The sequence below is a fragment of the Strix uralensis genome, chromosome 8 (assembly GCF_047716275.1).
Source record: "Strix uralensis isolate ZFMK-TIS-50842 chromosome 8, bStrUra1, whole genome shotgun sequence".
Taxonomy (NCBI): domain Eukaryota; kingdom Metazoa; phylum Chordata; class Aves; order Strigiformes; family Strigidae; genus Strix; species Strix uralensis.
Window position 1 is genome coordinate 20,884,715 of NC_133979.1, and position 15,128 is coordinate 20,899,842.

The 15,128-nt window shown below is 37.7% G+C and overlaps 1 protein-coding gene across 3 annotated transcripts in view; it reads right to left on the minus strand.

The window, feature by feature from the left end:
- Nucleotides 1–15,128, minus strand: part of DPYD (dihydropyrimidine dehydrogenase) — a 365,990-nt gene that overhangs the window by 260,632 nt on the left and 90,230 nt on the right. For all 3 annotated transcript variants that reach the window (XR_012629947.1, XM_074877213.1, XM_074877215.1), the window contains one exon: nt 3,244–3,331. Coding sequence is in view for 2 of the 3 variants with exons in the window: in XM_074877213.1 (XP_074733314.1) it covers nt 3,244–3,331 (88 nt within the window). In the remaining variant the exon portion in view is untranslated. The remainder of the gene's footprint in view (nt 1–3,243; nt 3,332–15,128) is intronic.

Genomic DNA, 15,128 nt, shown 5'->3' on the forward strand with positions numbered 1-15,128 from the left:
TAAAAGTTTAGGAAAATGCATAACAAAGCGAAAAATTACTTCCTGGTTCCATTAAAAACTTTCAAAAATGTAAGTTAGAAGTTCTAGTGTGGTTTTCAAAAGCACACTGTTCTCATTTTCTATCTGCTCTAAAAGCATATAGTGCAGGTACTCCAACCACCATAGCAGCAGAATGAAAGAGGCGAGAGCCCACTGCAAGAGCAGCCATGGTAGTGGGCTCTCACACAGAGTGTGCCAGGGTCATGATTTCAGGTGAATCATTTCAACTTTCGGTATCCCTCTCTCAACTTCCACCTTGTATCTCTTGATTGCTTGGCAGAAAGCAAGGATTTTCAAAGTGCAGTAGTGTAAAAGCAGTAGTACATACCTATACCTAGAAAAAAAAAAATCTTATTGATAAAGGAAACCAGAAGAATTTACTGTTACTTCTTCTGAAGAACAGAATTTGTTATAAAATAAATATTTTCTAGCAAAGGCACCAGAAACTAATTCATCAAAAGGAAAATTCAGCCTAGCAGACTGCAGCCATCAAGTCAAGGTCGGGTACCCTCTATGCACTGTTTATGTCCCTGAGAAGTTGCTTAGTACACGAATTACAGGAGGCACAGCCATTGACATGGAGGCCACAAATATGCAGGACTTCTGAGACTTGTTTCTCAGCCCATGACTTTGGCTATTTGCTAAGCGTATCTGGTTGCAGGTTTTTCTCAATTCTAGTTTTTTGGGTTTGGTTGGTTGGTTCAGTTTGGTTTTCTGTTTGCTTATTTGTTTTTAAGGTCAGGATTAGAGCTGTTGCAGAGAAATGCTTCCACAACCATGCTATATTAGATTTCTTCCAATAGGTTAAGGAGAGAAAGCAAAGGGTAAAACTGTATATAAACTCACACTTGGAACTGGATTTCACAGAAGCAGTGCTGATTTTAGGCATGCAATTTCCCATCCTAACATCTTAGCTAGCAAAAACACCTACCTGACTTTTTATCCTGTGTGGGAATGTTTCCCACTGTCTATGCAATTATCAGGCATCAACATGAGGTAAAAGCAGTTACCAAAATCATTGTATACCCTTTATAAAAACTAGTTTCAGAGTGGATACAGAAGATATTGATACATAGGGATAAGGTCCAAAAAGAAAGGCTGTAAGTACATTTCAGTTATCTAAGATACTTAGATCTTTCACTAAAGCACATTAATTCTCCTGAGAGAATAGCAGTATGCTGCACTTCTTTTCTAAAGCAGGATTTCCTGATAAAAGCAAGGGATCAGGTGACTTGCTTAGGGCAAAACCAGCATCTAACCTAGCATCTGCAGCTTCCAAGATAATTAAAAAGAGTTATCATCAAACAGTCCAAAGTCTATAGGGTTGATCCACCTCACTGACCATCTGACAGGTTAAATTTGGCCCTATTAAAACTTGTAGGAGTGTACCCATTGGCTTCAGCAGGGCAAAGACTTCACACCTTTGAGGCAGTTTCCTAATATTATTCCAGTATACTTTTGCCAAAATGCAACTCTCAAAGCTCTGCAGTCACCCCACCTTGATTTTCTCTGCTCTGTAATGGATTCACAGAATTCAGAATGAAGCAGCTGTTAAAATGACTTACCCTTTCTGCCAAGGCACAAAGGGGCATGGTATTTCTGAGGCTGAGTCTAAAAACCCACCAAATTTACTGTTCCAGGATGCTGCTGGTGTTAGTTCTTCTTCTGACATCTTCTGTTGCAGTCTTCAATCCATCTTCCCTGGTTCCTTCTTCCCATCTTTTATGTTTTGGTAATCAAGCCCTTTTTCTTTCCTCAAGAACACATCACTCTATCCCACCCAAAGCAGTAGCATAACTATTCCTTAATAAGAAAAGACCATCCTCATAAAATACTTTCATAAAATTTGCTTTAGGTTTCCTAAACAAACTACAGCACAATGATGAGACGGGGACTAGCAGTTTCATTAGTGCCTTGTACCTTCTCTGTTCAGTTTGCCTGCTTCACGATGCCTGGAAGAAATAATAAGCAGCAATATGCCACATACTATACTATGGTTGCAAACAGATGCCTACATTCATGAAAATAAACGCTGCGGCGACAGCATACAGATTATATAAGAAAACTGTCTATATGCAGATGCTGGGCACAATGCCAGTAACTGTAAACCACATCAACACATAGTTATGTTAGGATTGATAGATGTATTTTAATATCTCCTCTTATCTTAATGTTCCTTGTTAAGGTGCAGAATTTACCGGTGTCTTCTCCGTACAACATACAGTGCAGTAAAAGTGGCTGTTAACTCGTACACAGCGGTGCTGCTGTTGCCCACTTCACTCCAGCTTTACCTGTGTTGTCCCTTTCAGCTGCATCTAACAGTGAGACATGTTAGAGCATAAAATGCAGCCAGAGAATCTTTGTAGCACGCCCAGTAGATTATCAGTCTAGTTGGGCTCATACAGACAAATAAATCACATGGCAGCTAATGATTCCACAGATGGGAAGTAAGTTTTAAAAGGTATGGGGCAATCAATATCCAGTCATCTTTATGCTATCCCAGTCAGCCTAATTAATCTTGTCACATCAACTTCACAGTCATCTTTATTTATTTCTACTTCTGACTAAGTAATTTGTAAACCCCAAGTTAGAATAACGTTTTTAAGATTTCATTATGATTATAGTATAATAGCCTATTAAGGAAAAGGTACAGTACCTCCAAAGAGGGGGTTCAATTTATTCTTGTACTATTTTATTAATAGTCTAAGTGACTGACTACATTTCCATTAACCAGAGCCTCTTACTATAAACTACAAGAAAATATTCCTTGAGATGACCACCTTCATGAGAAATTTGTGCCCAAAGAAAATTTAAACTATAATCCCTTCTTTAAAAAAGAAAACCTTTAATGAAAGAAAAGATTTATAACTGTAATATCTCAGGTAACAGCAAAGTTAAATAATTACAGTGTAATGCTCAGTTTTTTGAGTATCATTGTATTTGAAAACCATCAAAACCAAAAACTTTATAGAAAAAGTGACATGAAGAAATAGATTTGCACTATACACTATCTGTACAGGCACAGAACAGCAGCAAAACTAATTAAAAATTAGCTGACTGTTGAACTTTAAAGCATCTGTTGTAAACACTATTATTTTTTTTTTAAGACTTTACAAAGATAAACCGTGAAATGCAATCTCACTAACAGAACAGCAAGTAACTGCTGTTATCTGCTTCCATGTACTACTGCGAGCCCAATTTTACCTTGTTTGCAATACTTGTGATGAATGACTTGATGTCCAAATTAGTTGGGCAACTCTTCTGACAGGGGGCATCTGCGCACTTTAAGCATCTACAGGAATAAAAGAAAATGTGTCAAGGAGACATGGAATACAAATGTTGCCAATAGCATAAGGTTTTCAAGTTAGCGTAGTAGAAGATAAGCCACAAAGGAGTAATACAGAGCATTTTCATAAAATTTCTATTTAAAACCTCAAAGCACTACATGATTATTATTGACGTCCATTCAATACTTATTGGTTACATTCTGTTGACTCCGTTTTACAAAGGAAGGCAGTAGGGTGCAGTTACAAACATAGGGACTACATATGTCTAACTATTAGGAAACATCTAATTACACAGTGGTAATTTTTTCCCTGGAATCCAAGATTGCTAAACTCCTGACCACTTCATTTTTTTTATCTGAAAAACATCTGTGCTGTGAATCTGAATTTATTAATGAAATTCTGGAAGTGTCACTGTGGATTAAATTCTGGATATTGGACAATCAGACATAGAATCATAGAATGGTATGGGTTGGAAAGGACCTTAAAGATCACCATGGGCAGGGACACCTTCCACTAGCCCAGGTTGCTCAAAGCCCCGTCCAACCTGGCCTTGAACACTCCCAGGGAGGGGGCAGCCACAGCTTCTCTGGGCAACCTGTGCCAGTGTCTCACCACTCTCACAGTAGAGAATTTCTTCTTTATACCTAATCTAAATCTCCCCTCTTTCAGTTTAGAACCATTGCCCCTCATCCTATCCCTCCACTCCCTGATAAAGAGCCCCTCCCCATCTTTCCTGTAGCCCCTTTTAAGTACTGGAAGGCTGCTATAAGGTCTCCCCAGAGCCTTCTCTTCTCCAGGCTGAACACCCCCAACTCTCTCAGCCTGCCCTCATAGGGGAGGTGCTCCAGTCCCCTGATCATCTTCGTGGCCTCCTCTGGAGCCACTCAAGCAGCTCCATGCCCTTCTGATTTTGAGGGCCCCAGAGCTGGACACAGGACTCCAGGTGGGGTCTCATGAGAGCAGAGTAGAGGGGGAGAATCCCCTCCCTCGACCTGCTGGCCACATTTCTCTTGATGCAGCCCAGGATGCAGTTGGGTTTCTGGGCTGTGATCTCATAGTCAGTTTTCCATCCACTACTACCCCCAAGTCCTTCTCCACAGGGCTGCTCTCAATCCACTCTTCACCCAGCCTGTATTTGTGCTTGGGATTGCCCCGACCCATGTGCAGGACCTTGCACCTGGCCTTGTTGAACTTCATGAGGTTTGCCCGGGCCCACCTCTCCAGCCTGTCCAGGTCCCTCTGGATGCCATCCCTTCCCTCCAGCATGTTGACCGCACCACACAGCTTGGTGTCGTTGGCAAACTCGCAGAGGGTGCGCTCAATCCCACTGTCCATGTTGCCGACAAAGATGTTAAACAGCGCTGGTCCCAACACTGACTCCCGAGGAATGCCATATGACAGCAACAGTATTTCCACAGAGGAAGGAATTACTTTGTACTGTATGTGCCAAAGAATAAGAACGGCTGACAAATTTTCAAGTCACTTTTCTACAAGTTCCCTGTGATATGTCTGTGACCTCTGAAAACAATTCAGTAGTCTTATGCATACTCCCAACTGAAATCCCCAAGACCCTCTTCTTGACATCCCTAATAACAAAACCTAACTGTGTATTAAAACGTACTAAGTAACAAAGATTTATTGTCTGTTCCTGCATAGTCATCCATGGTTGCTTGCACAAGTCCCATCTAAGGATTAAGCCCTCAGGGTAGTCTATGCAAATTGCAGTAAGCAAACCTAACAAAAAAAAAAAAGTAAGTCAGCTGAAGAGTAAAATGGTTCTCTATTAAACATGAAGGTATTTGTACACACTTTTGGTTTTACATATAAAAGATTATCACAGGTCAAATGCCACACTACTAATTATCTCAGAATTCATGAAGTTATTCCAGATGGTCTTTCGATATTGTTTTACTAACATACAGAATTTATGTAAATTGTGGTTTTAACAATCTATGGAAAATTAAATAAAATTTGCTTTTTGCATATTATCTGAGCACAACTACTTACATAGATTCCACAAGTCCACCTTAATTATTGTTCTTTAGTGATAGATAACACTGGAACTGGCTGGGGCAGAATATTTTCAAACACAGAAAGACTGCAAGAAGCCTATGGACTACACACAAAAAAAATGAAGAACACATTAAAAGGAATTAAATGCCTGAAATACCTAGCAAAAACCTGGCCTTTGTCAATCACACGCATTGCTTTTGTTTTCTTTTTTTTTGCTTGTTTTTTCAAGTAAGGGAGGAATAAGAGAGAAGGCAAAGTCATTTAAGTAAAAGTTAATTAGTCTTTCATCTTCCTATTCATTATCATCTAGCTGGGTATTGCCGACACCATGGCACCAGCAAATTTGAAGGCACAAGTGGTAGTGGCTGTTTGGATTTTCTCACAGAACTAGTCATAGGGGAAAGGTCTCAGAGGAAATATTTAAAGGAAAACAGGTCTCACAGGCTGCAAAGGCTGGGAAATCTGATAAAGCCAAATCCAGGTTCAACACCATAGTGGGTTACTAGTTCAACTAGTCAGGATGTCAGAGGGCTCTGCCAGAAAAGCACCAGCAGGTTTAGCTGTGGCAGTTAAATATACCGCTGCCCAGCACTACCCACTGACAGGCACACATTAGAAATGCCTTAACAAGCCAAGGCAGGCCAGTGGGGACCTCAGAGGGTTGATGTGGCCAGAGCACCGCGTCAAGAGAATGCTCTTAGCATTCTAAGCAGACTGAAACACAGGAAAGTTTTAGTACTAGAAGCCAGAAAAGGAGATACACTAGACAAAACACACCACTATGCTCGGATGATCATTTTGCCTGTGTAGGCAGTAAGGAGATAACAGAAGTGGAAAATCACGCATTTAAAAAAAAGACAACAATTCCATTATGACTTTTTGCTCTTCACTTTCCTGAATGTGGTTTCCTTTAAAACACAACAGTCCTGTATCCAAGACCAAAAGAATTGCACTTAACATAAAATACATTTCTGTGGATTATATATAGAACAATCTCATGTCAAAACTGACTAGAATGGCACCTAGCAGTATAAGCAGTGTACAGATTACCCATTGCGGCTAGCAAGCATCTTTACCAAATTATTTCTCTTTTGATTTTTGAGCTAGTTCAGAAATAACAGCTGTTGAAAATGTCAGCTACTGGGAGGGGCGGGTAGTGCAAACTTGAATGTGAGCTTTGAGGAGGAGGGGAGGGTGCCATGAATATGCCAGTCCAGACTTTCTCTTATAATAATACCATCTTCCGATTCTCTGAGCACTCTGCAGACTAAAGTGCACCAGGCTGCCATTAATCCCACTTATCACCCTGACAGCTCAGTAATTACACTCCCGCTATAGCTAGGTACTGTAAGGTACTGTAGTCCTAATAAAACATCAAGCACTGTGCAGAATGCATGCTGGTGAGGTGTTTTATTAAACTTGGGGGGGTTGATCATCAAGTGACATTAGTGTTGACCTATTTTTCTATCTGACAATAAATTTTTCTTTGACCATACCATAATAGATATTACAGAGTGCATTTACTGTACCAAGGAGCAAAGGTATTGCATTCTGGTGAACCAGGCAAAAAGCATAAATAAAATAATAGAATCACCCACCAGAAAGTTATTACATAAATTGCTGCAAGTGATTGATCCTTTCAGAAATCACAGCCAAAATACCCTGCTTAAGGGAATACACTGACAATTACCATGAACTTCAATTCCACATGCATGTCCCCATATGAAGAAACAGTATTACACTTCTTTCCTTTTTCTGTTAACTGTCCTCCCACCCTATGAAACCCCACCTTTCATTTTACAAGGTTATTGCATTACTATGTTTTTAGTTCAAAATAATGTAAACAACAAACTAGAGAAATTTGATCTAAATTTCTAATTCACCTTCTAGACCCTACTAAATTTAAATTAAGAGCTACATGCTCACTATTAAAACAAACAAACAAACAAACAAAAAACAACCCACCAAAATGAAACCGCCATGTTTTTAAGTGTTATACTATTCTGGACTGCACAAAAATATAGACCATTAGGCAAAGCCAGACCTATGCTAATCTCAGAGTATGTATCTCAGGATTTCTTAGTAAAAATGCAGGGAAAATCCTTCCAACTATCAGAAGACACCTTTTATCAATATTTCCCCTATTTTTTCATGGAACAGCATCTCCTTTAAAAAGATATAGGCAATGTTGAATCTTAAAAGATACCATATTCACTTCATATGCATATTACTTTCCGTGTAAAAGGCAACACCATAGTCATTGCACCACTAAAACCCAACTTGAGGAACTCAAAGAAAAGGAATGATATTTACCATTTTGGAAGCACTTAGCTGTTGATTCAACTCAGTCTCATTGTGAAATGGTAAATTAAGTTAGACATAAAACCCCTACAAATGCTATGCAAGTATAGCATATTTATATAAATATTTATGCAAATATCATTTGGCATAGCTTTATAGACATGCCTATGAGTATATAATGACAGAAATTCATGTTTCCCACACATCTAAGCTCAAAATTTACATCTCTTACTGAATAGTGTTAAATTATACATATGTATCCCCAGTGAACTTAAAATCTTTAACTTCTTATTTCTAAACGTTGCAACACTAAAGTTATTTATTGTTTAAGGTGTGCGTGCTCGTGAATCTCTTTCAGGCACAAAATAATGCATGTGAAGGATACTTATGCAGTAGCCCAACATTATCAGCTATCAGGTTTGTACCTATCAATTTTGTCAGTGCAAAATAAGCACCTAAAACCGTGCATGTACACATAAAAACTCATTCAATCGGCCTCCAATAGCATGGGTACTAATTAATAAAAACAATAACAAAAACCCAAAACACATAACACAGAGAGCAGTAGATTACAAACATCTGAGGACAATAAAAGGAAAGGGCACTTCAAAAGTAGTCATTTTTTTTTCAATGTAATAAAAAAGAAAAATTGAATAGACAAATAAAAAAGTTGTAAATTTCTGGAACACATACTACCCATTGGGAGAAAACATGCAAGAAACCATGAGGTATGTCTAAGCATAAAAAGAAATAGAAAGCAAATGAGGAAAAGAAAGGATAAAAAAGTAAGACATTTCTGTACCAAAATCTTTCCCTTAGGACAAAATGATACCAAAAACTAGCGCCCTACTCTTGCATACAGAAAAAAAAGAGAAAAGGAAGCCATAGCTGACTAATTTTTAATTTTTAGTTTTCATTGTTCAATTGTTGAAATATTACCCAGTATTTTATTTTAAAGTTAAAATATCTGACCAAGAGATAGTCTCATTTCTAGGTCTAGACCAGCTCTTTAAACATTTTTGCTTCTAAACAAAAAAGGGCAATTTAGTTATATCATTACCTAAAACTGCAGCAAACGATTGTCTATCTAACTAGCAATAATATTACCTGAAGTGCAATCAAATGTATGCTGAAAGGCCGGGTGTGAAACAGGTAATCTGGAGTAATATTCCACAACAGATCGTTGCTGAAAACCTATCAAATTTTCATATATCACAAAACAGGCCAAATAACATTTATCGCGGTTACTGTTGGCAGAGGTTTAGAAGCAGATTAGATCCTAATCCATTTATGTGAGTTTCTGCAGGACATAAACATTCATTTGGAAAAAAGGCTTCCAGCTCTACTATTTGTAGAAGTTTCTAAAACTTTATCCACTACTCAGAGAAATAGCCCAGATACGCACATAACAGCTTTACACAGGTTTCATAATGATGTTCTGTATATACTTACTGAGGGTTTGGTCAATTAATTTTAAGACAACGGCAGAGATGATTCCACCTAATGAACTAGAGGCCAGTTTGCACAGGAGACCCAACTCTGATGACAAGACTGTTCTTGATTCCAAGTCTCTTGCACCACTCTCTAAACCCTGAGTTGGGGATGGTAAACAGTGGAATAAGAAAGCCACATGTAAGGAAGAATTAAATCTATAATTTTCAAATAAATCTATAATTCCCAAGTTGAATGCCCATTGCCTTTGATGACAGAAACTAAGAGCATCACATAAATTTTTCTCTTGAGGTTCAATCCTTTAACCACTTATGGCTAATCTTGCAGTACTTAGGCTCTCTTCTTTCTGTTTGATCTTGCTGCACAGGGTCAAGGACAACACTAAACAGAGATTTGGACATATATACACTCATTTAAAAAAGATGTCAGGATAAAGATCCTCTACTGCAATGGAAAGTCATTGGTGAGAACTTACTGCTAACAGCTGTAAAAAACCAAGAGATTTGCTGTCATTATTTTCTTTATAAAAACCCAAAACACTCAAAACTAACAATTAAACAAAAAATCCTATGCCCTTTTGTCTTCCTGTTCATTACATTTCACAATGGGTAGAAGAGGAGAAAAATATTATAAAGCAATAGGGAGATTTTGTTTCCAGGTTTAAATACCAAAACACAGTAACAGTTGATATACAGGTTTGATGAGTACCAAAGACAAACGATACTTAGAGGAATATTTGTTTTCATTCAAAGTCCAGACATAGAAGAAGGGACTCTCACACGCAAGGCTGAGAACTGAGAACTCTGTTGAGTATGTGCAATGCAACAATGAAGACAAAATAATCTTAAACTAGAATCAACTATAAATATATAATTTTAGACCATAGGAGAAACTGATAATAATCCCCAGGAAATGTCTTTGAACACAAAGGGCATCAGAAACCGTATAAAAGGCAGTGAACACAGACTATACAAACAAGCAGCTATCATGGTCCTGGACATGCAATACTGGAAAGACAAGTGCCCAGCCTGTTAGCAATGCACAGGAACCACAAGAATCAACACATTCAGTATCATGCAAATTTGCAATACTAGTTCATATCTGAAGAAAGCAGCAAAGACTCCCACATCATCACTGTTGCCTCTTCAATCACCTGGGACTCCTGTGAGCCTTCTGCAGTCCTACAGAAAACGGGACGACTTCTCTGACAGCAAGTTAAGATAATCAGAGGAAGCAAATTTTAAATAGAGGCACTCTACAGGATTAGAGACAGATAGGACATTGCTGCTGGTAGCTACAGGAGGTGTAAGGGAGGTGTTTTTTATTGAAAGGAAGAAATGCTCAGAGTTCAAAGTTAGTCTTCAGACACAAAAACCTCCTACCCTAGTGCAGAATAATGGCACTTACAGACAAGGTTATTTTCAGACACTTAAGAGGTAGTGAATCATATGGACATAGACTCCAAATCATTCCATTCATCAATGACTTATCTTTCTCTTTTCTTCTTCTGGCTCTCTACAAGACCATAATTCTTCTTTTCTCATCTATTTCTGAATCCCCCTTCAGTGCAGCAACTCTCCTCTCCCCTTTGCATCTGCTTGGCTGTCTTCCTGTTTTCTGAAGTCTTTTTTCCCCATTCATCTGAAACTTCTCCACTTGTCTGTCCTGTAACTTTCTAGCATTCTTCAGCATAATTCAATTTTAATGGATAATGTTGATAACAAAAAAACCCATGACCCCATGTCTGCCAACAGGTATTTACAACAGTGGTGCAGGAGAGTGTGCGCCAATCACTTTTCAATTCATATTCTGAGTTTTTGCTACCCACCATCCAGCCCTTCAGAATGTCCATTTCTGGTAGGCTCCTGCACTAAAACTGCCCTTGCCTAGTGCCATCTCTTCTGCATACTCAGGATTGTGCTATCTCAGTCTGTGATCAGGCATACGCTACTAGAAAAGTAGGTTGGTGGGATTTCCTCTTAAACACTTGCTGAATGGTGGGAACACAGCCAGGCAGAGCTCTGCAGCCAGCTCAGAGGTAGTGCTCTGAGCACCGCCCCACGGCGAGAACCCTGCTCCGAGTCAGTTCATGGGAAACTATATTCTGCCAGCTCTTACATTCCTCCTGTCTTTTTACTGGGACACAGAATTCTTCACTTACCATATTGCAACATAGCCTCAAAGACTACTGCCTTTCACCCACTTCATTTTATATAGCTTGTATACCATTACTTTAATCATATTTCTCCAATTTATAATGTTTCAGAATAAGACTGCTATATAAATTAGATTTGATTAAAAATAGAAAAAGCAGTGCAGCTTACAGAATATTGTAGCACAAAGCATGTATATCAGCATATGCCAAATCAGAAAAGTTGTAGCATCCTTTTGACATATCAGAAATCAAAACAATTTTTTAATATATAATGCAAATAATTTCAACCACCTTATGCTTCCTCATAGACTCAATCTGTGAACAAGCAAATCAAATAAATGGCTCACATTTCTGTTAGCAACTATGTTACATGCAGCTCATACCAAATCAATATTATTACTAAAAATATGTTTATTTTAACATCACCAGCACCAGAATCTGCATGGAATACATTTCACTAGCTCCTCCACTCCCACACAGACTACCTCTTCTTTGGAGTTTTACTAGGGCAATTTATTTACAGCATCTTTAAATTTATGCTTTGTTTTACAATCCATTTGTTATATATTGCTCTACAACATTCAGAGTTCTTTGACTTAAAAAAAAAAAGTTGTTATGATAATGTCTCACAAAAAATTATTGCCATGGTGCAGGAATATAATGCTCTCAGATTGTATAATAAAGGCATGAAGTCCAGTGAGTGTCAAAGCCTATTTGTTCTTCCTTAGTGGTAGATCTTAAATAGGATATGTCAACCATACAGTTCCTGACAAGCATGTGCAGATTCATGTACCACACAGCTCTCTTACGTCAAACCCATCTACACGCTTTTACCTGCAGCAATTATTCCACCGTAGCCTCTATAACCTATGACTCAAAATGAACCTCTGATTCTTCATTTGAATGCTATCTTTTCCACTTCTTGCATTCATCTCCAAGTGACAAAGTTTTCTTTCCAGTTTATCAGCATACTGTGTTTTGGAAGGAGCTATTAAAAATAGTAATCTTCTCTTTCTGCTTCATCCAGGACCATGGTACATCAAATGCTGCTTTGATTCTCATTCTTGATACTATTGGTGTCACTAGGTTAAGATCACATAGTCAGAGAGGAAGTCAGACTTTAGCCCTAGGTAGCTGCTGTCTCTGTATTATAAATCCCAGCAAGATCAGCCTATTTTCCATCAACAGGAATTTGAGTTATTCTCAAGCAGCAGTTACCAGTTTGGGTACTGTCTGTCACAGAAAACTATCATTGGAAACAGTACCTGATGTGCTCCGGAGACTCCTGGTCTCCTCCTCATCTTTTCAGTTATTTCTCATCCTTCTTATTGTGACACCTCCCTAATGAACTTTGGTTGGTCTCTTTATTGATATTCTGTCCCAGACTAGGGCAGTATTACTGTACCTCTTCAAAAAGGTTGTATTTAAATTGCTACATTTTTGCAATTCCCATGAACGACAAGCTAGATATCGGTTTCAATTAGCTTTAAAAATTCAATATATTGATTTGTCCACTGGCTTTAAAAGCTGACAGTTGGTCTCAGGATTTGGGTTTGATTTTAAAAAATAACAAGTCTCTTACTTTTGCATACCTCTTTCTAACCTTTTTTAAATAAATCCTCTATGGTAGCTGTCTTTGCTTGTTGTGAACAAGCCAGCTAGGGTTAAGAAGTTTAAAACAATCCTACAAGAGCCCTGTACAAAACTATGGAGTTTACATAGTGTTATACAATACACTGAGTGTTACCAGATGTGTTTAAACTGAAAAGTCAACAAACGGGGTGCTTGAATTTCTATTTTGAAATATTGTATTAGAATTGGAAATTAAGAGTAGGTACTGCAATGGGCCCTCACATCTTATACTATTCCATGGCCTAATTGCTCCCAACAAGTGTTTGGCTAAGAAGTTACCACTGCTCTCTAACAAATGATTTTGTAAACTCCTTCCAGAAGGACTTAGGACATAACTGACCTAAAGATTATTGTTTTGTACAATGAAAGAAAAAGTATTTGGGAATCTGGGTCTTCAAAATTAGTTATTTAAAATTAATATAGGAGGAAATAAAGTTGAACCTAATGATGTACAAAAGTACAGGTTACATTTTCAGAAGAAAAAACTACTTATTTTGAGTTTAATTTTCAGCTTTATCTTTATACCCACACCACTGGCCAAACACATGAATGCTTAGGGAAAAGCAGGTGCTGTAATTATTAAAGTCCATACTAAAGAATGAGGGCCACCTTTACCCGTACGTAGGAATCCATTCCATAATCTGGATAGCTATCCATTTATCATACTTCATTCTTACAAAAAGAAAACAAACAAACCAACCTGCACCTTCTGAGTAAAGGATATATTGGGTAGACTACTTCCTCCCATTCACTTCAGAACTGAAAGAACTTTCTTTTTTTATTTCAAATACAAAAATTTTAAGTATTGCAGGTTTACAGCAATACTCATTCTAAGCATTTTTAATTTTTTCTTGTTTCATATTAAGCATTATGAATTGCTGTGTTTTCAGAGGTATTAATCAACATTCAAAATTCATTAAACTGTCCAGAAAAACTAAGTGTAGTTAAAGTTTTTATTACTGTTAACAACAATATTTTTCTTTTAGCCTTAGAGCTTTTAGAGTTACAAAAAAAAAGTAGCTAAAAGTCAATTTGCAACTTCTCTGGAAACACCAATTACATTTCACACTACATAGTAATTAATATTTTCTCAACACCATAGGAACACAATATAGTTTGTTGCTTATTATACCGAACTTGATGGTATCCTGTATTATTTCAGTAGTGCAAAAGATACACAAGAAACACACTAGTTGATAAGACTGTGATATTACCTATTTAGAACTCAGACTGTGCTCTTTCAAGTCCTTGAAAGCATCACTTTATCTGCCAAACCAACCACTTGTGGCTCAGCCACACCTAGCCTTACGGAGTTTTTTTAATGGGTACGCTTATGTTCACCACAATAGTGATCCCTTTCACATAGGAGACAGCTGTTACATGATGTTCAATATCCTTTTAATCCTCTATAGACCTTAGACAGAAGGGTTGACAGAACTGACAGTTTTTATTATAGCTTGCCCTGTACACAATAATCTTCTTTCACCTGGACTATTCTCACAGAAGTGTTACAGAGTTTTTGACTTATATCAAGGATTATTTCTAGTCTTTATAGGAGAGAAGAAATTATTTCTATCTGGCATGATTCTTATCCTGTGTAAATTACCTTTTCAACATATAAAACACCTATTGTCTGTTTATCTTAATGCCAATGAAACTCTTTTGAGTTCAACTGCAGGAAAAATATACAAGTTCAGACATTTTTTCTCCCAAAATGCCTTCATCACCTGTGCACATCTTACAAATGGTACTCTGTGCAATACATCATTAACAACAGGAGCACATATCTACCATTTATTTATACTGAAAAATTTGATACATTTAATAATAACATATATAAACTTTCTGTGATAAAGTATAATATAACTAAAATGCATTAATTGCAAAGTTAAGGAAACATTCTCAGTTAAAAACTACAAACCCAGAAGAAACGATTTCCTCAGCACAGCACCACAAAGACTCTAATGATCAGACCAATAGTGCTAATGCTCATCTGTCTTGCAATTTAGGCATGCCAGCAATTCCACCACAATTAACGCAAGAGTGATTTAAACAAAGAACCTTTGTGGAGAAGTAGTCTTGGGAAAGGCAGTAACAGCAGAATAAGCTAATATTTCCCTTATTTTTTAGGATCTGAGTGCCAAAGAATTCTCTGGATCTCTCTTTACCATCATTCTGCCATTTGCCCAGAGAACTGATGTGATGTTGATCTAGAAACCAGCCACTTGCAAGGCAGGCTTCACTGCTCT